The sequence below is a fragment of the Haemaphysalis longicornis genome, unplaced genomic scaffold (assembly GCF_048455015.1).
Source record: "Haemaphysalis longicornis isolate Haplotype H1 unplaced genomic scaffold, Haemaphysalis longicornis Haplotype H1 scaffold_2, whole genome shotgun sequence".
NCBI lineage: Eukaryota > Metazoa > Arthropoda > Arachnida > Ixodida > Ixodidae > Haemaphysalis > Haemaphysalis longicornis.
Window position 1 is genome coordinate 250151160 of NW_027526295.1, and position 22567 is coordinate 250173726.

A 22567-nucleotide genomic window follows, 5' to 3' on the forward strand; every position below is an offset into this window, starting at 1 on the left:
CACAGCCAAAAATCCACTGCAATACCGGTAGCGACATAATAAACAGCTAGTCAAACAGTACAAGCTAAGGCCAACAGAAAACAGGCAAGGTCTGAAGATGTTTTCTCAAAAAATACATCGCATGGGAAAAAAAAAAAAAAAAAAATACACACACGACCTCGTGTAATGCCATATAAGCAGTCTGTGGAGAAAAGGACTAAAGTGCTGGATATCTAACAGAAAAGCTGCACTAGCTACTTATGATTACCAGGTTAGATAAAAGTGAGCGGTCGGAAGTGCGTGTTTTTTTTTTTACACCAATACGCTGTGACTGATGGCAATCAATAAAATAGAGTCGAACCCAGATATACTGAACTTAAAGGGGATCACAAAATAATTTCATCTAACGATAATTCAAAATATAAAATATGCCCATCAGAAGCTTATTGACAACTCTGCACATGACTGAGAGCTTTCCGAGATTGTGACAAGTGGCAGCTTACCGACTGCTTCCTCAAAACACTGAAAATACAAAGCACAGCGTGACAACCACAGGAATTTATTTAGCATGAAAAAAGTCTGTGAGCTTTGCTTGCTTTTCCTCTCCGTCAAGAAGTTCACAAACTGTCTCCGAGATTAATGATACCATCCAAATGAGAAAGTCCGGTGCCGTCCACTATGCCACTACTGCGGTGAATTACGCTCGAGCGCTGATGCAAGCTCAGCTGCCGTACAAGGTGGGAAACATCGTCAGGGTTGCCAGTAGGGTCCTCTTCTTCGGCACCGGCAAGTCCCGCATTAATGTGATCCACCACAGCCCGAACGTCGTCGTCAGCACTAACAAACTCAGGTGCTGTTGTGCAATCAGGGATGGCACAAGGGGATGCTGAGAGGTCTTGAAATTCACTCCTTAGGTACTCTACACTGTCGTCTTCTGTGTCCGAACATCTATCATTCGGGGAACCAGCTGCAGGCACACACGGTCCTGAACAGCCAGGTTGTGCTGCCTTCGGGATGCATCAGCTCCACTGTGAAAGTGTCATGCTCAAACGTGCTTCAAGGAATTTCAAATGCCTCTACAAACGACTTCTTTTCGCTGGCCTCCACCCGTCGAATGATATTTGCCTTCCTCGCTCAACCTCAATTCTTCCGTTTTTTTTTTTGCGACCAGGACTCTGGGCTGTGAACACAACAAACACGCCCCACGCCACACCGGTCTCCCTGCACCTGCAGAGCTGCCAGGGTGTCACAACAGGCGGTTTCCCCTCCCCCTTAGCCTTTCGCCCCCAATCACTTCCTGCCTTCTCGTTGCCATGCGGCTACCCCCATGCTAGTGCTGCTGGTGCAGCGAGCAGGACGAACAGGTATCGAAGGCCACCCAAGCGGCACTGCCTTGGGTGGCCTTCGGAGTTCAAAGCATCATGTGGATGGGCGCAGAGGTTTATGCGGAGGAACGGGTTTTCCCTCCGCCGGACCACCTCCATCCGGCAAAAGTTGCCGCAGGACTTTGAAGTAAAATTACTCGAATTTCAGTGCTTTGTGATTAATTTGCGGCGTTCTTCAAACATGCCATTGGGGCATATTGGCAATGCAGACCAGACTGCTGCGTATCTTGATATGCCTGTGTCAAGAACCGTGAACAGCGTTGGTGCCCCAGAAGTCCGCATTAGGACAACTGGGAATGAAAAGAACAGGATAACAGCAATGCTGGCATGCTTGGCAGATGGCTACAAGCTGCCCCCTTACATCATTTTTCGCCCGAAGACTATTCCAAAGGAAATGTTCCCTAGTAACGTCATTGTGCGTTGCCAGGAGAAGGGACAGATGGAAGCATCCTGAGTTCTTGACTAGATTAACACAGTGTGGTGCCGGCGACCAGGTGCTCTTATACACCCATTATCAATCCTCGTACTGGATTTGTTCCGCGGACACCTCACCTCCGAGGTCAAGAAGAGGTTGGCAGAGACTGAAACACACCTTGCTGTCATTCCCGGTGAAATGACCTCGATTCTGCAACCGCTCGATGTGTGCTTAAACAAACTGTTTAAGGACAGAATCCGCAAGCTGTACAACATTTGGATCCGGGAGGATCGAACCCTGACACCCTCAGGAAGAATCAAACGACCGAGCGCTTCGCTCATTGCAGAGTAGAGTGGGTGTCTGCCGCTTGGTACGACCTCCCACAAAGCGTGGTAATTTGTGCTTTCAAGAAGTGTTCACTTTCAAATGCCCTCAATGGCACGGAAGACGGCATTCTCTGGGAAGATTATAGTGCGAAGGAGGACTCGGATTCCGAGAACTCGTCTGAATACAACTAGCAAGAACGCGTCTTGAGGCAGATGATTACTTCTAGTCAACATTTGAAAAATAAATGCAATTTTTTATGAGTGCGCTAGTGTCACGTCACTTCGGTAGTTTTTATTTGGCCTTTTTTTTGCCGGACGGATCTACAAGTCGGGGCGTTACATTCGCGATTTATTTTTTATTTTTTTGCAGTGAAAAGTCACCCCTTGTGTTACAATCGCGGTCGCGTTACAATCGAGTAAATACGGTATCTGAGTTCGAGTGTATCTCAGAAATAAATTGCCATTTATAGAACACCTATAAAAAGGCATTTTTCTTCTTGATATTTTTTGTTCAGACACAAAACATCACTACATCTTTTTAGCCCCTAAAGAACTCATAAAGCTGGCTTTGAAATAACCATAGGCTGGTTGTGAAAACACAAAATTAACAAAAGCATTTTCCACTGGAAGGCAGTGTGCCTGTTAGAAAGAAATCCCATTTAGTTTCTAGCCATGCCTCATACTCAACAAAAGGAGTCCTCTAGTCTTGAAGCACAGCGCACTACAGAGAGAGGGACACGGACGTGCATCCAGTGCTGTGTCCGTGTTCCTCTCTGTGTCCTGTCTTTGTGCACTGTGCTTCAAGAATGTCAAAGTACCAACTACCCCATCAATCCCTACTCGTCGAGTCCCCCAGGGTTACTTCCAGGTTTTCGTCCTTTTTTTTTTTGTTGCCTTGTGCCTTGCAGTTTGACCTGGGCACTCGCAGCCAATCGCAGAGCAGGCACATATGACATCATAGGTTCTGCTGCAAGAAATGAGCTAGTGGGTCGCATGGCCATTCCCTTTTTTCCTAATTATGTAGCTTATCTGAGCGAAGTTTACATTAAAAATGGTGTCAGTATAATTCGAATGAGGCAATCTTTCAAATGAACCAAACTTGTGTTTTGTCTGCATGGCCACTTTAAGAGTTAGTTCAAAGTTGCGAAATTGTGTGGGCTTACTTAGAGTGAAGACACCACCTGGAAATCACGTAAGCATTGCTTTGCATATGACAGCACCTCCCCATTATGATGTCACATGTGACCAGCCCTTTAACCCACTTGCCCTTTCCCTATGCTCCTCTGCTCAGTTTTGCCTCCCTTCAACAACACTGTTCACTAGTCCTGCACCCATGGATACTTCACCTCACTGCACTATTGCAAGAGGTGGTAATAACGTCACTTCCAGTCACCATCCCTTCAAATTTACCGGTTGAACATTTGTTGTACTGCCAGTTTTTCCTTCACTTGAGGTTTATAACTGCATTGCTTAGGCTATATTTATTTGCTCCAAACCTCATCTCGGGCACAGGAACAGGTGCTTCTTGTTTTTCCAGGGCTTGACAGGACGCAACAGTTTTACCTGCTAACACCTCCCACGTCCCTGTCGACGTTGAGTGGACTACGCACTAATTCATAATGAGCAAAGCACGGCAAGTCTGTGCTTTGCTATGCAGAACTCCCTGAACAGGCACACATCCCGCATCCTGCAATATGGAAATGGCAGATCTGGCTGCCCTATACAGCACCAAGATTGCGCCTAACAAGGAAGTCAGTTTACGATTGAACTCCAAGTTTTCATTTTAATCAAAATGATCTAACCGCAGCTTGGACCTCTGAAAATAAACAAATCAGGCAAAAAATTTCGAAATTTCAAATCAAAGTGCAGCCGTCGAGATGCTTTGGTGAACATGTCAAAGCACTGAAAGGGAAGTAAGGGGGGGGGGGGGGGGTGTGTGTGTGTGTGTGTGTGTGTGTGTGTGTGGAAGAAAGTTAACAGTGAGCCCTGGACTAGTCGAGAACGATGCACTCCATAGCCTTGCAGACTAGCGTGCAAATGAATGGCTAGCATTGCAACTCATTTGCTGGAACAATGATCCCTTATTGCATTGGAGATAATTTGGATTTGAAATTCACTTCAAAAATGGAAAGCTTACTCAACTCCTAGCCTGCTGTGACTAACAGGCATAGATAGTGTACTATTGAGACTAATTCAACCATATCAAGGCTCCACGCCTTCAGGCATACCCCTCACCTAGCTCACAGTTTGAAGGCCTACCAATTACTACCGGCTTGTCTTTAGTATCGCGTTTTGTTCATTTACGTTGTGGAAGAAATATGTTTGCAGACTGTGAAAGTAACTGGACCTAGCTGAAAACGATAGCCACCAAGGAAAAGCTGCTGTGTGCACTTGTGAATGCCTTCATCTCTTGATGATGTGTTTGCTGCCAAAGAGCTAAACTGCCCAGGAGATAAATTCGGTATCTAACCGACGCTGCCGATGCCGTTCGTCTCATTTGCTGAAAAAGATGCCCCCCTCCCCAAAAAAAGAGCAGAGGCGGCTGTGCACACCCGTGAATGCTTCTATCCCTTGATTTGCTTGCTGCTGAAAAGTTCGTTAGGTATCTAATTGATGCTGCTGATGCCATGTGTTTCATTAACAAATGGGGTCTTTTGTTTCTTGGCTTCATTTATACATTCAAAAGATAAAACTCGGCCACTATTGGGAATCAATTGGGTTTATATTACCATGTTCCAGGAATTTGGTTTCAGTTTCTTCGAGGTGAAAGTAATAGTGTGCTGTAAACACAGTGAAAGCTAATTCGTTCAAACTTCAATATTTCGAATTTATGGATAATTGAACTGTACGAATTGGTCTGGCTAAGCCCCACAGAAATCTATGAATACAAATTCCATTAATTCGAATGCGAGTGTGTTTCACCCGTTTCAGTCGCCAGCGGGTTGGCGCCCGGAACACGGCCCGTGAAACGCACCTGCTGCCTATACACAAAGCTGCACCGCCTTTGGAAAGCAGAGAAGAGCAAAATTAGGTGAAACTAATCTTCCCCATGACAGAAGTTTCGAAAGAGGTATTCTTTGCAGACCGCGTTTATGTGGACGCGAGTGCAGTGGTGTGGGGTGCGCTGACAGACGATGACATCATTTCTGAGGCAAGAGACGCAAAACCTGTGGCCGGTGACTACAAGAAGAACGATGAAGCACGAGTGCGTCTGTCTGCTCAAAAGCCATGGCCAGAGTAAATGCCGCCCGTACACCTTCAATTTTGCAGTAGGCGAAGGGCAGGCTTTCCACTACGTTAGCTCATTATAGCGAAAAGTGCTGGCTGTTGCACTTCAAGGACAAAGGTCAAATTGTTGACATGCCCGACTGCTTCTTGATCGCAGTGCACTGTTGTTATTCTTCCCTTTCATTAGTTCAAGCTTTCATTAATTCAAACTCAGATGGCTTCCTCTTGTGGCTTGAACTATACCCTGTATTAGCATGCAACACAGTGGAAGCTACAAAAGTCATCCACAGCAAAAAATAAACAAATTGTACCACTCGGCATCATGTACTGGCTCAGTGGTACGAGGTGCGCACGGAGAATAAAACACGTTTGAAGGACCAAGGTTCGTATCAGAGCTAGGATTATTGTATAAGAATTCTTTTAAAACCACGCTAGAAGGCAAAAAAAAAAAAGCTGCCTACATAACTGAAGCGAAACGCAGAATGCATTGTCAGCTCGAATTTCAGGCATGCTTGTATCCGAACTCTGCTTGAACAAATGGCGCCATCTCTGAGTTCCTCTCTTGTAACAGACATTGAAAGCAAAAGCTGTCAAATATTGCAGCAATAAATTTATGTAAACTTAGTTTGTTGAGATAACACTACAAAACCTCAATTGTTATAACTGTGCTCACAGTACCTGCAGTTTTATTGCTTTGATCAGCCATGCGCACTCCTTTTCTTGTCGCAAGCGCTCTATTACCTAAGCCCTGTGTGATCAGCATTTTTTCTTCTTTTGCCAGAAGAAAGGCATTTAAGGCTGCAGACTCATTCTCTGTGATCATAGACACTTGTGTTGACGGCAAATGTTTGTGGAGAAATTAAAATTTCGTAATCTTTGATTCAGTCTGGTTTAATTTGTTGTGGGTTCGGGTCACACAGGGGCAGCATGTTTTTCTAAAAAGTCTTTCGTTCTTGCAAACATTAAAAAACATTAATTTATTCCAACATGCAAAAATAATCTATTAACGACTTCGAATCCGTACAAAATCGTGCCGCCCAATTCATTCACTCCCTGTACTCCTACAACATTAGCGTTTCATCCCTGAAAGCACAATCTGGTTTATCACCACTCCCAGTTCGCCGCCATATCGGCATCCTTTTCCCTGACCCGCCGCGGTGGCTCAGTGGCCAAGGCGTTGCGCTGCTGAGCACGAGATCGCGGGTTCGATTCCCGGCCGCGGCAGCCGCTTTTCTCATGGAGGCGGAAAGCAAAAACGCCCGTGCGTACGAGATTTCGGCGCACGTTAAAGATCCCCAGGAGGTCAAAATTAATCCGGAGCCCTCCACTACGGCGCGCCTCATCGCCTGCGTTGCGTCGGCGCGTTAAACCCTACAATCAATCAATCACCCTTTCCCTGTTCCACAAAATTTTTCATTCACTCAATGCAGCCCCTTACATACTCCCCTCGACATAATTTCACACCGCACCAGCCGTCCACTTCAAGTGTCCTGTTATTGTACCAGAACTGTCTCTTTTTCCACTTTTTTTTTTCCCTAGCAGCCAAAGTTTGGAATGATCGGAATGACCTTCCCCGCTCCGTTGTTTCAACCACCTGCCCATCAACCTTGCTAAACTTAACAACCTTGTTACTAAAACTAATTGTTCAAAGGTTTTATTTTCCTGTGTATCCACCCCTTATGTAATACCCCCCCAGTGGTGGCCTTAAGGAAATAAAAATGAATTAATGAATTATGAACTCCCCCCTCGCTTTCCTTCGCATTCTTGACTGCAAGCTTTTCTTTATGTGTTCATTAAATGAGCTCGTCATTCCGAATTCTGATTCACCATCTTGCATATAGATATATGTCCTTTAGGGAAGCCATTGTTCAGTAGGGGGAAGCCCAGGCACAAAGAGAAAGCAGCGCAACATCATCCCTTAGAAAAAATATAATACAAGGTCATGTGAACAAAACGTATGCTTCTGCATGACAATTTGCAGTTGATAATTGATGATGCTTTCTGCAACAAAAGTAATGTTATACCCTTCGTAGCAGCGTTAACAACGTCTGGCAAATGGAAATCCCTTCTCATAATATCTACGTAAAAACGGCCAGAAATCTGCTGAAAAAATTGACTGTAACAAGAAAAACAAAAAGCAATAGCCTGCATTTCATGCCCATTGTCCCATTATGTCACTGTAAAAGACAACAATGACGCACTTAGAAAGCTTGCACTAAAGCAATAATGTTAAGTTACCTATAGAAATTGTTTTAAAAATCACTTACATTTAAAGAGACTTTTTTCTATATTTTTTGGCTGGAAAAGCAAAAATTTAATAACAAAAACAACAATTAAACTTCACTTTCGGTTACCAGCAGCAAATTCAATTACTTTAATTTGAAGACATTTTCTGCTGGCTGTTTTACCAACATACATGCTCACAAAAAGGGCAATCAGCACACTTAATTCATGGTTGGTGTAGGGTTAAAAACCAAAAACGTACGCTTATCAAAATTGTAACTCCATTAACTTTCATTAACATTTCTTTAACTAGAGGGAAATATTAGATAAAATTGGTAACTAAATTAACCCTTAGGTTTTATCGCTGAAACTAGTACAATGCACAATTAAGAAGTATCTACATATACTCTACAAAAATATTAAAATGCTTATCCCGAGTCCCACAGACTATTTCTGCTGAGTGAAACTTCCATAGTCTCATTTAAGATAAAGCAAACCTAGTAGCAAGACTAACACTACCTTATCGCTGCAAACGTTTCTCACACCATTGCTCTGCATAGAGCCAGCTCATCACAGTTCGCACCATGGAATTGTACAATAAGAAAGCAACATTGTAGTTACACTGCCACTAAAGGATATTTAATGTTTCCAGTGGCTGATATGCTCACAGATGGTTACCTTTGCTCGTAGATGGCATACATCCGTCTGAATTCAATAAAATGCATAAGATGCTATTTGCTAACACCTCTTTAGAGTTTAAAATAGTATTCATAGAAGCAGCTACATTTCTAAAACAAATGCACATATCTAGCTTATATAGCTATATGTGGAAATATAAAAGTCGTCTGACTTTTGTTATTTTGACTTCAGCAAATTCAAGTTTGCCATTTCGTTCACCCACTTTAGTCAACTCTGTCCACAATTCAGTTTCCCACTTATTGAGAGCCAGAAATTTGTCACAATGCTGTGACAATGTTTCCACTTTGCTGATTAGGTTACAGTAGCCGACTGTTTTTTCGGACTCCAAAGAAAATTCAGACTTGCTGGATATTTTGGACTTTCCCGAGGAACTGCCAGTTGTCCCATGGAGTAATGACTCACGGATTTTTCGGACAGCTCTTTTATTCAAACTCTTATCCGTTCCTCTCCAGGTCCGAAAAATCGGTCGGCTACTGTATTTAGTTTGGTGGGAAAAGAAAAAAAGAAGAAAAAAAAATGTTCTAGAGGTCCCCCCCTTTCTGCCATGTATTGCTGTGTACTGGTAAAGTTGTTGGAAGGAGAAACTCTTCCTCCCTCCGCGATACAGTGCACATCAGGTATCATAATGTGCAAATCAGTGTATTTTCATGTGCACATAGCCTGCGAGTCAGCTGTCGCATGTTTAAATTGGCAATGCCAATGATATTGTGACGCTCACCACATGAACAAGTAAGTCCCCACTCCAAAAATAAGTGCCCCATAATTTCGCGCTTTTTCCGACCCCAGCTTGTGTCACTGCCTTTCGAGTTTTTATGGGGACTCTCGTATTGGCTTGGCAGCACTTCATTTATCACTGTGATGGCGCATTAAAAATACATAAGCTCCCATAGCACGTAGCGTGACAATATATGCTGACCTCAGACGATGATCAAAGATTCCCTGGAGACTGTTTGCATTACTACAAAGCACCTGCAGTTGCTTATGTCTGCATAATTGCAATGTTTATTGCGGAAAATCAAGCCGCACAGTCTGAAGGAGCATTGTATTTATATTCACTAAAAGCAGAATGGGAAGCACACCACAGCTCTACTTACGGCCACTTAAAAAAAAAAAAAAAAGGGATACGACAGAAGAAGAAAAAGAATGCTTTTAGCACTGTACAGAGAGTTCTTGGAGTCTTTATAAAGTTGAACACACTATCCTCTCCCTAAACATGCATGAGCTGTTGCATATTTCAGGCATGCATTCCACGGTTCCATACACATACATCAACGACCTCGTTGCCCCTTAAAAAAAAACAACAACAACAAAACAACAAAAGAAAGAAAGAAAGCAACCCCCTTTTTGAATGCACAAGCCTACCTTGAGGGATGGCCACAATGTTGCTTTTGTCGAGGCTTCGAACCTCGCTCTCCTCCTCTCGTTGCTGCCTGAGTTTCTTGCAGTTTGCCAGTGTCGCATTGCCTTGGGGAAGAAAGATGCAAGCACATGAGCTCCGCTTGTTTTGTGATTGACACTGGAAGAGCAGGCCACTTTTCCAGGCCATGGAAACTTATTGGGCCACACTTATGGGGGGGGGAGAGAGAGAGAGAGAGAGAGAGAGAGAGAGAGGAGAGAGAGAGAGAGAGAGAGAGAGAGAGAGAGAGAGAGAGAGAGAGAGAGAGAGAGAGAGAGAGAGAGAGAGAGAGAGAGAGAGAGAGAGAGAGAGAGAGAGAGAGAGAGAGAGGAGAGAGAGAGAGAGAGAGAGAGAGAGAGAGAGAGGAGAGAGAGAGAGAGAGAGAGAGAGAGAGAGAGATGGCAGCCATGTAACTTCTTTCGTATAAAAGCTGAGCAAGAAGCTGGAATAGGGTGTTCATTTTGTGAAACACCTGCGCATTAGGACGTATATCCGCTGAAATTACAGCAAGGTTGGTACCGGTGTTTCTACATAGCCACGAACTGCGACAGACTGAATATAATGGCGCATAACAATAGTTAACGTCCCACTAACAGCTGCACCTTGCTTTAAACCAACATACAAACGCTCTTGATCTGTAGTGACAAACTTGGTGTTTGGTCTTCATGCTTGATGCTATAAGCACCACGACCAATTCCCTCCACAAAAGCACATGCTTCAGTAATAATTCTTGGCCCCTGCCCGCGCAAAAAATACTCTGTAACATCACAGTGGTCTTCACTGTGACTGGGAAGTTTTCAAATAGGATACCCAAACTCCTTGCAGTCCATGTATAAGGCAATGATGCAAGAAGCTCGGGTACCCTTTTATGAAACGCTTTACAGCTGGTGAAATATCAAAATGTTCAGAGTTAATGTCACAGTACCAGAGTAAAGTTGAGGCTGCAATTGTAAGACAGCTAGGTGCTCCAATGCAAGCTGTCTTGTCACATGCACCAAGGACTCTCATGCAAAATTGAGTAGCGGTTCCTCAGTCCCAAGTTGTCCAGTAGAATAAATGTATAATCAGAGACTGGTACCGGTTATGGACTACTGTTATGGGTAAAACCTGCTAACCATCTGAACACATTATAACAAATAATTTGTAGTCCAACCTAATCACTGACAAGATGGCAGTGACATCTGTTGTGTGTGAAATAGTTCTTTGGTAGGTGCTCGCAGCAACTAAATAAAGCCTATCTTCCACACAAGGCATCGGAATCACATGTGGCAGCACAAACACGTTTTGGGAAACACAACACATTCCGCCACCTCCATATTTCTTCTCTAAGCATTGGCAGCAAACATACACGCCATTTCAGTCACCCAAAACGAGCACAATATGATCTAGCTACACAGGTCGCAGCTTGCTGTAGTGTCTGGTGGTATGTGATGTATTCTCTTCGCTGGCTTTGGAGCAGACGATAGCACAGCGATGTTTTTGTGTAATCATCAAAAACAACAGCTGAAAAGCAACGGAGAATACATGATCACGAAACACGTTCATTCGCACTGTTCAACTGCATTCCCAGCATTGGTGGATCGCCTTCACAGGATGGCAACAGAGAAACGACCGCCGTTATCAAGCAGGGTACATGCGTACTTTGACAAGCTGCATCCATGTGTTCCGACAAGGAGTGTGACAAGACACCACACTGCCTTCAATGTTAATTAACTAAAGGTGCTGGTGTCAACAAAACTCGTTGATCATGCTGCCCGCAATGTTATTTAACCAAAGGTGCTGGCATCGATGGAACTCACTGATGATGAACACACGATGCTTTTCCTCACCAAAAGAGCGTGAAAATTCTGCCCAACAGGAAGAAATCTCTGCTCTGTGATGCGTAAATGCACCGATTGATGGTGGTGATTTCAAAATAGCAAAGAAACGAAGTCACAAACTTCGCAGCAAAACTGTGCGTTTTTTGCTGCATGCAAAAATAGTTATATGTACCTGGCACAGATATCCCTGAACATGTAGCCTAGTAACTGCCCTAATTCTTTTGCTACATCCGGAATGTGCTTCGGAATCTCTTTGTCAGCTTTCCGAAAAGCAATGACCACTTTGCGGCGATGCGCAGGACGCTACGACAACTACGACTCCAGGCGACCACAGTATTACACCCACGCTGCTGACGTAGTAAATGGCGGCATAATTATCCTTTCCAACTTTTGCCTTCTCTACCAATCACCCTACCAACCCTATGATTATCCATAGCAGTGCCCAAGCGCAACAAAATAGAATAAACGTGTTTTCAATCAATCAATCAAGCAATGCCAAAAAACTTGCACATGCTCACCAATACAGCACTCTTAGCACATTAAAAAAATGGCAGCCCGTGGATGATGGCGAAGGTGCAGAGTACAGGGACTCGAAATGACATCCAAGTTGCACCCCAAGTGACATCCGATTTGCGCCCCGACCGTCATTCGATTTGAGCCGTGAGTTGCACCTTGATATTCCCTAAATGAAACTGCAACTCATGGCTCGAATCGAATTTCACTTGATTTTCGCTCGATGTGGTGTGCGCACAGATGGACGCGGACGGACATTGGGAGGTCCTAAGGTACTCCGCACCGTTACAGGCGAGGGAGTAAGTCGTTCGACTCTCGGGTACCAACTCACGGTCATAGCCCAATGGGTGAAGATGACTGACACTAACTCTGTCTGGTCTACCCAAGGAGGTTAAAAAAATTGCTTCTACCAGTCACAGGCTCGAATCCTGCCGGTGCCTGTGTGATTTTTTGCGATTGTAAATGGTATGTGGGACGCGACGGGCATTGTGCGGTCCTAAGGTGCTCCGCACCTAAAAGGCCCATAAAATGGTGTCACCTTTAAGTCCAGCATCCCTGAGGACCTTCATGAGCTTCTCCACCTTCTGGTCGACAGTGTCCGTTTCTTCCAGGAGCTGAACGTAGCGCACGCGCAGCCCCGCAGTGCTGATGCAGCGCTTGAGCTTCGCTACGGCCGGGTCCTCGGCCGACGCCGGCTTGGCCGCAGGCTGCAGCAGAGCGAGAGTAGCCCCGAATACGATCAGCACAGGGAACATGCACGTGGCAGACAAGCAAGCAAAGGAGAAGCATTGTTAAGCATGAAATTCTGCATATGCCTCAGCACTTGTGCCACTTTACAACTAGAAGTGATCACATGACATCGCAGCATCAAACACCCCCTGTAAGAAGTGACACCAGAGGATCTTTAAGGAGTAATCCGTATACCTGCGGCATTGCTCCTTATCCGCAAGCAAGCATCACGCAAGTGTACCAATGCGCTCACGTCACTCAATGAAGCTCACGTTTACCTAAGAACATACTGAGTAGTGCAAAGAAACACACACAAGAAAGAGGACATGGGACAGGTGCTACTGTTGTGACAGGCATTGACCTGTTGTGCAGGGGTGGGCACAGGATCGATTTTTGAATGAAGAGCCTTTTACCATGTCACACGTTACAGACAGATAAACAGATTTCTGGAGGGAGCTGCCTACGAATGATTACACATTAAAAGAAAGAAATAGTAGAACTCCTGAAAGGCTGACAGGAATGCTTTCCTGATGCATACGAAACTCTCTCCACGTCTGCGGACCCCAGTCAGGGATTGCAGCCAAGGCTCTCGTTCTCATTCACTGTGCTGCCCTGGCTTTTTGTGTCAGCTGAACTATTGACGCAGTTACGAAGGAACGAAGCCCTAGAGCCTCCCACATAAGTGGGTGCTTTATTACATGCCACAACGTACAAATTTCATACACTGAAAAAAAAAAAAAAGAAACAATAATAAAATAAAGGCTACACAGCATGAACCTGTGAATCATGTCCATAGCATACTCGTACACATACATTTCACACACAGAACGAAAGCAGGGGCACTGAAATATGGAGCAATAGCAAGTGACCAAGCAACCCAAGTTTTTCAGCGAATGTCACCTGTGGCTTAGGAACCTTTTATCATGCATTTGGTACGGCAAGCCCCACTGCTCACACAGCAGTGCTTATATTTAATTTCCTTACCACCAAAAACAGCCTCTCAGGTGCCACACGTAGACCAAGCACACCCTAGTGTCACTAGATAAGGTTACAGAGTACCAGCACTCTTTTCTTGTATTGTTCCACGCCGCTGCTGTGATCATTGGTCAGTTCGCACCACGTGACATTTGTTACACTCCGACGGTTCATGGGCACCGCCATTTTGTTGTTTATGCGTTTTCTGTCGGTCAATTGTGCTAGTTTTAGCTTGTCCTCCCTGCTCTGCGGCTGTGCGCGACTGGTGTCAATCCGAACGCGAATCAAAGATAACGCGCTTCGCGGCATTTCAGCAGCACAAGTGTGTCCGAAGATGCCGTGTTGCTGCGTATTCGGCAGTGTTGTTTACAAATGGCCTCGTCAAAGTTAGTGGCGAGGCCGCAGAAGCGACAATTTGGCAATACCGATAAACACCAAAATGGCCTCTGTTGCTCACTTGCGTGCCGCAGTAACGGAACTCTGTATCTTATATAGTGACACTAGCACACCCCAAGTTCCCATTCCCTTGATTGATTGTGGGGTTTAACGCGCCGACGCAACGCAGGCAATGAGGCGCGCCGTAGTGGAGGGCTCCGGATTAATTTTGACCACCTGGGGATCTTTATCGTGCGCCGAAATCTCGCACACACGGGCGTTTTTGCTTTTCGCCTCCATCAGAAAAACGGCCGCCGCGGCCGGGAATCGAACCCGCGACCTCGTGCTCAGTAGCGCAACGCCTCAGCCACTGAACCACCGCGGCGGGTAAGTTCCCATTCCCATCTCCCCCACCTTTCGTTTCTTGCTTGGGGGTGGAAACCCGTCAGCTGGCTTTTTCCGGCGCTTCTGCACGCGGTTGAGCTTCTGCTCCAAGTCCGAGAGGCTGGGATGCTCGGCTGCCACTGGCGGAGGCGGCGGTGGTGGGAGCGGCCCGATGGGCTTCTTTTTGTTGGGCTGCCTGTTGAGCAGTTCTGACAGCGGCTCGTCGTCACTCGAGTCAAATATGCCCCTGGCATGCTCGGGAATCTTCTCCTTGGTTTTGCGCGGTGCGCAGATGCGTTTCCGCCGTGGGGCGGCGGGCTTCTGCGGAGTCGTCTCATCCCCGACGTCGGACTCTTCGCTCTTGGGCCTGACCATGATCCAGCCGCCAGTCTTCGTCTTCGTCAGCTTCAGCGTGAACAGCGGCATGTCATCCATGCTTTTGTGCTCCTTCCCATTGCTCTCCCGAGTGGGCGTCTTAGGTCCTGAAAAAACAGAACCAGAGTCATTCTTCTAGGAACAACATTCTGTTTCTGCAGTACAACTTCATTCACGGGCAGCAACAGCACGATTTTTTCCCTTCATAGAAAATCAGTTTTTACGCTTATCAGAAAAACGGCTGCTACAGCTTCAGTGATACAAGAACACAAATGTTCCCCTAACAGCAGCAAAGGCAGCAGACAGTATTTCCTGGTATGGAACAGGAAAAAATACAAGTTAATTGATATCTCGATGGCGCAGTCTGAATAAACCGGGTTTTAATTTAATTCCATACATAATGAGCCACATAGCGGGCAACCACCAATTTGAATTTTGTTTAAATTAGCTGAAGGCATGAAACATCCAACTCTACCATACCAAATTAGCAGCAACATCTCTTTCCTCATTTGGCGATGTGTGACGTCATGGTGAGCTGCACAGTGGTGGAAGGCTAGGAATTGAATTTGCCCGCACGGGGATCCCTGACAGAGGCCAAAATGCAGTGCACACAGGCTTTTTATTTTTTGCCTACATCAGAAAAAATAAAAATAAAATACAGACAGTCACCCAAGCCGATACGACCTACAGTGACAGACAGCTGCTGACAAATGGCTGTGTGACTATGATGACTCTCCAAGGGCATTTCATTTGGTGCATACTGAAGCTGTCACTTGGAGAATTGAACTGTGCTCTTTTGCCAGCAGCAACAAACACCCCAGCTGCTGAGCCGCTGAGGTGGGTGATGTCACAAACTACGAGACCAGGGATTGGCAGAGCTCACTAAACAGTGCACGTCATAGGGACACTCCTGCATGTACAGTGATTTTGGTAGTTTTGGTAGGAAGCTTTCTGAGGTAGCTGTTAGGATGTCCCACCACCGTGCTTACAATTTGCTTCTATCAGTGATGATGATGATGATGACAGTGCGGAGGGAAAAGGTGGTAGCCGTTTTTATTCACCAAAATTTCAGAAAACCAAGAATACAAGTAGAAAAAAATATCAACTAGACTTTTTGCACGACCTAAGAGGTCATCTTCTTGGGGGCATAAATTCAAAAATTAAGGGTGGGGGCAGGATATCCGGACCCTCCCTCTGGATCCGCCAATGGTTAAAATTTTGAGTGCAGCAGGCCTTTAAAGGGACACTGAAGTGATCTGTAAACATTGCGTCCTGAGTCCATAGGCCATGTTTTGACCATTCTGAGTGCGTTTACGCGAATTTATTTAGTAGAAAAATCAATTCGAAAATGCTGTCCTCCTGTCTGCATCCTCGCCCATTTTCTGTGGCGTTTTCGTGTGACGTCAGGAGGAGACGACTTGGCTTGACTCAAGCTACTGCACGGCTCGCCGACCTTCTGGCAGAGTCAGTCAGCCCAGCGTTTAGTCCGCTGGCCGCCGACGAGTCGTCACAATTTGTTCGCTCAGTTGAAACGAAGCCACGACACGTTTGTGAATAGAAGAATGTGCCTTTCTTTAGTTTGTTAGTTTGTACACTGTACCTAGCTCTAAGTCAAGGTTGCTCCACACAAACGCTGCACAAGCACACATGCAACGCTTCACTGACTGGTACGCTAGTAGGAAAACCTAAGGCCACTTGAAGGCGGGAGAAGAGTCAGCGAAGTCAATATAGGTACTACGGAAATAAAATCAACTGATACTTTTACCGTACAGCGTAAAACTAGGGAGCAGGAAGCAATTTTTTGCGCTGGCAGAACAAGCACAGCGGTCAGCAGCATGACCACACATCTGTGAACGCTTTTCCCTCTAAGAAATGCAATTGCTAGACAAGAGATATTGTGGAAATTTGGGGGACACTTACTCCACGAGCGCTATGCAACAAATAGTCACCTAAGATGCTTAAAACGCTAAAACTAAATAAAAGTGTAAATTGGATATACATTATATACCTTATATTTTCAAGGCTGACAGTGCTGGCCGGTGGCCGAGTGGCCTGGCGCGCTAGGCATATAATTTTGCAAGTCACAAGTTCGAATGTTCGAGGGTACATTGTTTTTACTTTTTTTTCCTAAGTTGACTTTTTCGTTTTCAGCCGATGTTTTCTATACAGTTCACCATTTTTGGGCTGAACGTTCACTGCTCCACGAACAAGTTCACAGAACGCCCGCAGGCTGACACTCACGCGCAAGCGAGTTCTCGTTGGCATGCTGTTGCCATAAGCACCGACTGCTTGCGGGCAGTGGGCACAGGCCAGAATCATCAGACCCTTGGGCTGGTGCGAACACGCTTTTTACGATACAGGCATGAGTGAGGCAAGCTCCAAATATGGGGGAAAAGAGCATGGCATTTGAGCATCTGCGGTGACGCGGAAGGCATTCATCCAGTGCATAGGCCTCGGCTAGTGATTGCTATGATTCCAAGCCGTCCTGGGAGGCTTATCTTAGGCATTTTACAGCCGACAACATGGCAGAAGCGCGTTACAACAATTACTGAGATATTGAGAATGCCCATCCAATGATGCCGTCGGATGTCAAGCATCGGATGTTGTTGTTGTCGGATGTTGTTGTTGTCATTGTTGCTGTAGTCAAGCATCGGATGTCAGATGTTGTTTTACAGAACCGAAACCGAAACTTGTTTGAATGCTATTCTTGGACATCGTCCAATCTAGGTGCATCTCCTCCTTTCGTCACAGCCCTTAGTTGCTGCGGCCACCGCAGACCGCGCATGGTAGTTTTTCTTCTTTCGCGCTTTATAAAATAATTACCGACTTATCAACCGGATAAACGATGAAAAGTGTGTTAATTTGAGCCAGTCTATGCAGTGCAAGCAAAACTGGGAGCTTAAAAAATTCACTTCAGTGGAAGCAGAAGCAGTGGAAGCACACCACGAAGCTAAGCATCTCAAGTGGCAAGAGGACGAAGTCACATGTTAGCGTGAGGCAAAAACTCTCAGGTGTTCAATTGGACAATCGTGCTTCTGCATTCACAACTCATAAGTGCTTAGGTGCCATCCGAGTTTCATTTAATGAGCTTATCCTTATGCACATGCACATTTCCATGCCCTCTATTTGCTTACTGAATTTCTGAATCCCATATGCAAGTCCTTCAGCAATGCACGCTATTTGTCCCTTGCTGTTTTGGCCCTCTTTGTGAATAATAAACAAACTAATAATAAACAAACTAATCTGGGCAGCTAAAGTTTACCAACCCGGAAGATAGCGCTATACAAACTATTCAACAGAGAAGGAGTAGCCTAAAAAGAAGCAGGTAATTTAAAAAGTACAGGTGCTCACAGAGAGTGTGCATTTTTTTAACAAAAAAAAATATTGGTAATAATATTTCCAATTTTGATCACATCTCTGCTCACTGCACGATGTCTTTCAAAAGGCAGGTGGTGTGTGCCCTTGCTATTATTGCCCTGAAAACAAAGAACGAGCTAAATTACTTTCATAGGAGAACAAACATCACTTCCCTTTTGTTGCTCCTTCTATGAAAAAGTACAGGCTTTGCAGAAAACTGCCCCTTAAAGGAAGAGTGCATCCCCAACAACAAAAGGGTTAATACTGAGGCTTTTACTGAACTTCTAAATGTTATCGCAACACGTGTCCCATTATTCAGTTTTTATTTGTCTCCACATTTCTTCTGCTGTGTGCATTCTTTTTTCGAGCAATATCTTAGGGAATACATCTGTATCTGACGTCAAACCATAACAAATACCTCCAGCAAGCATAGTGTTTCCTAAAATACGGTCACAGTTTCCAAATGGCAGTGAAAAAAAAAAAAAAAAGTTTTTCTAACAAGCATTGTTATTGATGAGACCAATATTTCTTATTGTTATTTTTTGCATATGCGGAGTTTTTTGCAGTCAGCAAAGAAGTTTAACTAGCAAGAGCCAAGTCAAGCCGTTTGACCTCTGAAGTAGCCAGGTTGAATCTTTCCGCTGTCACTATTGATTTCTCCTCTGATCTGTGCTAGTTTGTATGCATTTTTGCTGCCGTCCCCCCTAGATATTCAGGGTAACAAGCTGACATTGGAACTTCACAAAATGTGCATTGGTATGAGATGCATAAAACAAGTGGTGCGTGAATACTAAAAATTGCAATTGCAGTTCCCCTCGTTCATTTATTTTTCCTATTCATGTCCATGTCAAAAATTGGATGCTCGATATGTCCAAATATTGTTTTGGCTGAATATTCCGATGTATTACAAATATTCAGGCTTGTATCAACATACTGTGGACCCAAAAATTTCGAGCTAATGGAGAACGTATGAACGCAAATACACATTCAATTTTTTTTAAAACCCTTTACTGCAGGCTGAGAGTATCACTTGTAAATAGTGTTGCATGTTCTGGAAAATACGGTAACACAGGAAACAAAATACTTTGAATTCAATTTGATTTGAAACTGCACCATCGGCTGAACACCCCTCAACCCAGTAAAATTCTTTTAAAAAAATAATAAATAAACAGCTGACTGGTAAGGCTATCTGTAGTTCAAGGCAAAATTTTCCACCCACCTTCGCTCGGTGAGGTGACGGCCTTGGAGTTTTTGGTTTCCGGCAGTGAATGCCGCCGTGTCCCCGCTGCCTGCTCTCCAACCCTCGCACTGCCCTCCCCATCGGAGGAGGGCCTCCGCGGAGACTCGGCAGACATGGGCGACTCTGCTATCATCAACTTCCCCTCAGAGTCCGAGGAGTCCGACGCCTCCCCTCCGCAAAGAACCTCGGCCTTATCCACTGATACTTTTGGGAACAGCACAGTTGGAATGGCACCACACACCGCACTCGTCTTGCCGGCATTGTTGGAAGCATCACCACTGGAAGAAGGATCTTTCACCGGAACGCCATCACTAGCGGAGGCCGCGATACTGGACACTACACTGAAGGATGAACTCGAAGAGTCACCACGTGGGGAAGAAGCACTTGTAGGAACCTTTGGAAGAGTGTGTGACAAAGAATCTGATGAGTTGCTGTTTAAGAAACACGCGTTGTTGGCACCTGCACTGGAAGTGTTATTGTGGGTAGAAACGGCCGAAGCGGCGTGACCAGGCACACAGGTCTGTTTCGGCTCAGTCCGTCGATGTGTCCGCACACCGAGCGTCTCCTTCACGGCTCGGATCACGTCGTCGTCGTCGGAGTCGCTGCTCGAGTCCACGATGCGCTGAACGTTCCTGGCGTTGGGACATTTGATGGGCGAGTCGCCGTCTACGGCACAGTTACCGTTTTGAGGCGGCGGTGTAGTCGCGCACACTGGGCTGGCAACTTCCGACGCCACAACGCTCTTATCGGCACTCAACTTGACCTCCTGTAAAAAAAAAAAAAAAAAATGCAGAGCCACACGAAACGTGTGCTGTGTATTCTCGGAAAATGATAGGCACACACCCTCACTAAACAGCTGGACAAAACGCACTACTGCACACTTTGCATAAACCAGAAGCTTCGTGCCTATATAATTATGAAGTTATCAGCACAGCTGAGGGTACTTTTGTGGGGGAAAATTGAAACAAAGCCCTAACCACCGTTGTAAGAGTAAATAGGGCACTCTATAAGAGACAGTTTTTTTTTTGTTGTAGCTATAATATTCCTGTTCCCGTGCATTACTTCGTGCACCACAGAAGACACCACCTGTTGCCTAAAGAAAGTGGTATAGTCAAGGTTTATGCAAGAAATGCAGTAAGAATGAAAAAAATTTTCACAAACGTGAGTGCAACCCCTTAGCTGCTCAAGGAACCCAGCTTGGCTGCGTCGTGAAGGCTGTTAAGTTTTGCCTCCTCTCAAATTTTTTAGCCACTTTTTAATAACAAGCCAACTAGATCAACATGTTTTGCTACAGCTTAGAAGACCGCTGCTAAAAGAGAGGAAAAGAAAAAAGAAACAATTTCATATTGGTCCTGATCTAGAAGAGGGTCAGGACCAATACAAAGCATTTAGGGCAGCTACGCCTGAACTAGCAAGCAGGCATTGATTAGCACAGTACCCATGATGAAAGCACCGTCGTTATTACAGCACCCCCTTTGTTGGGAAACTTAGTTTAAGTTAAGTTTTCCTAACTTACATTATAACGCAAGACAGGGTGAAGACGCTGCCGACACTAAAAGATGAATTTACTTTGTTTAATTCCAGAGAATTATTACAAGTCTCATTGACACAATAATGCAAGACAGCGTGAAGACGCAAAATGACGTCCCTAAGGGAAACCCCATACATTAGATCATCCTCGGCAACTAAAAACCCTACAAAACACAAATGCACTGTCAACGTTCATTGATTAGTTCAGGCAGGAGGAATCCTATCAGTGGATTCGTCTCAATGACATGACAATAGACGCTAGTGTTAAAAAAGAATCATTAACAAATCAGTTCACCTTGGAAAAAAAAAAAACAAAGAAAACAACCCAGAAACCTGTTCATGCACAGAGTAATACCCTAAAGTAAGACTTCTTAGGTCACCTGTGATGACTTGTCTTTGCTGTCCGCCACATCCTCAAACTCCTTGAACACAGTTGTGACGATGGAGGCGAACACTTCACGGTTCTCTGAAGACAGATGCTTCACTTTGAGTTCGTCTGTGTACAGTGTCCGCAGCTGCCTGATGGTGAGCATGCTGTAATAGCGAAGAGACACGACCCAGCATGAGACACCTCCCAGGCATTCCTCTGACACACACGACACACATACACACACACACACGCGCGCGCGCGCGCGCGAACGCACGCACACAAAGTACACCACAAGCGCTTCCTGGCAGCGCGAATTGACTATTGCTAGTAACAATCGTCGGTGTTAAAAAAGCTATGCATCATGCCTTGACATTCGGTGCACGTCTAGCGGTAGCGGAGACAAGCAAAGGGAATGCCTGGCGGATTGGACGTTGGAAGACGCTTAATGCGACTTTTAAACGCTCTTAACTTTTTCGAGGCCGCATTTGAAACTATGCAGTAATAAAAACAATGCGCGCGTTAAAATCGCGAGCTTTTTGTGGAGTCGCCGACAAGGAGCTGAAAAACGATTTGGTCTAAGAGCATCAACACAATGCACGCTGTTTTGTTTTTCCTGCAGTTTGTTGTGCGCTTAATTTCGCATACGTGGCCCGCTTTTGCACGATTTAGTCGTACTATCCTTATTCGTGTACGGCCGAGTGCAGTTTACAACACCGCAAGAGCACAGGTTAGCGGCAAATGCGCGAAATCAGAAGCTTTGCAAAGATCGCACTAGCTCGCCTACGTAGTACAGAAAGCCAGTTTCCCTTGAAAGTGGAGCACGGATGCTTTGACGACGACGAAAAAGTTAGGAGTGAAAATACTTCCTACAGTTTTCACGGCTTAAAACAACAGGCCACAATAACATAATTATGTTGCAATATTATTTTAACCATGTCTAAACAAAGAACAGTTGCAATAATTTGTTCACGTCAGAAGTTACACACTAAAGGAGCGCGGCTGAGCAGCAGTGCGCAACATCTCAATGTGCGCCGGCTAAATGAAGGCACTGGACAGCTTAAAGTGGCAGAAATACCAAACGGACATGTCAAACAATTTAAAAAAGATGATTATTGATGTCATTCGTACCCATGGTCTCGGCGTTCGCGAAAAATACGGCGAACAAATTCTAGCATACTACTGGCAGTGACTGCCGCCATTGCTACTTGGCGCCAGCCATAATTTGGCTCCTGACGATTGAATCAATCG

At 45.2% G+C, this 22567-nt stretch overlaps 1 protein-coding gene across 2 annotated transcripts in view; it reads right to left on the minus strand.

Annotated features, from left to right (window-relative positions):
- Positions 1 to 22536, minus strand: part of LOC144170373 (uncharacterized) — a 29082-nt gene extending 6546 nt beyond the window's left edge. Inside the window, exons 1-7 of one of the 2 annotated variants that reach the window (XM_077700142.1) lie at positions 22448 to 22524; positions 21330 to 21483; positions 19399 to 20185; positions 14478 to 14929; positions 12523 to 12691; positions 9618 to 9719; positions 7601 to 7631 (exon numbers count right to left, since the gene is read on the minus strand). In XM_077700142.1, coding sequence (XP_077556268.1) covers positions 7603 to 7631; positions 9618 to 9719; positions 12523 to 12691; positions 14478 to 14929; positions 19399 to 20185; positions 21330 to 21483; positions 22448 to 22518 — 1764 coding nt within the window. In that variant the 5' untranslated portion in view covers positions 22519 to 22524 and the 3' untranslated portion in view covers positions 7601 to 7602. Of the gene's footprint in view, positions 1 to 7600; positions 7632 to 9617; positions 9720 to 12522; positions 12692 to 14477; positions 14930 to 19398; positions 20186 to 21329; positions 21484 to 22447 lie in introns of both variants that reach the window. The other variant, XM_077700143.1, reaches the window with a different exon arrangement.
- Between the last annotated feature and the right edge of the window lie 31 nt (positions 22537 to 22567).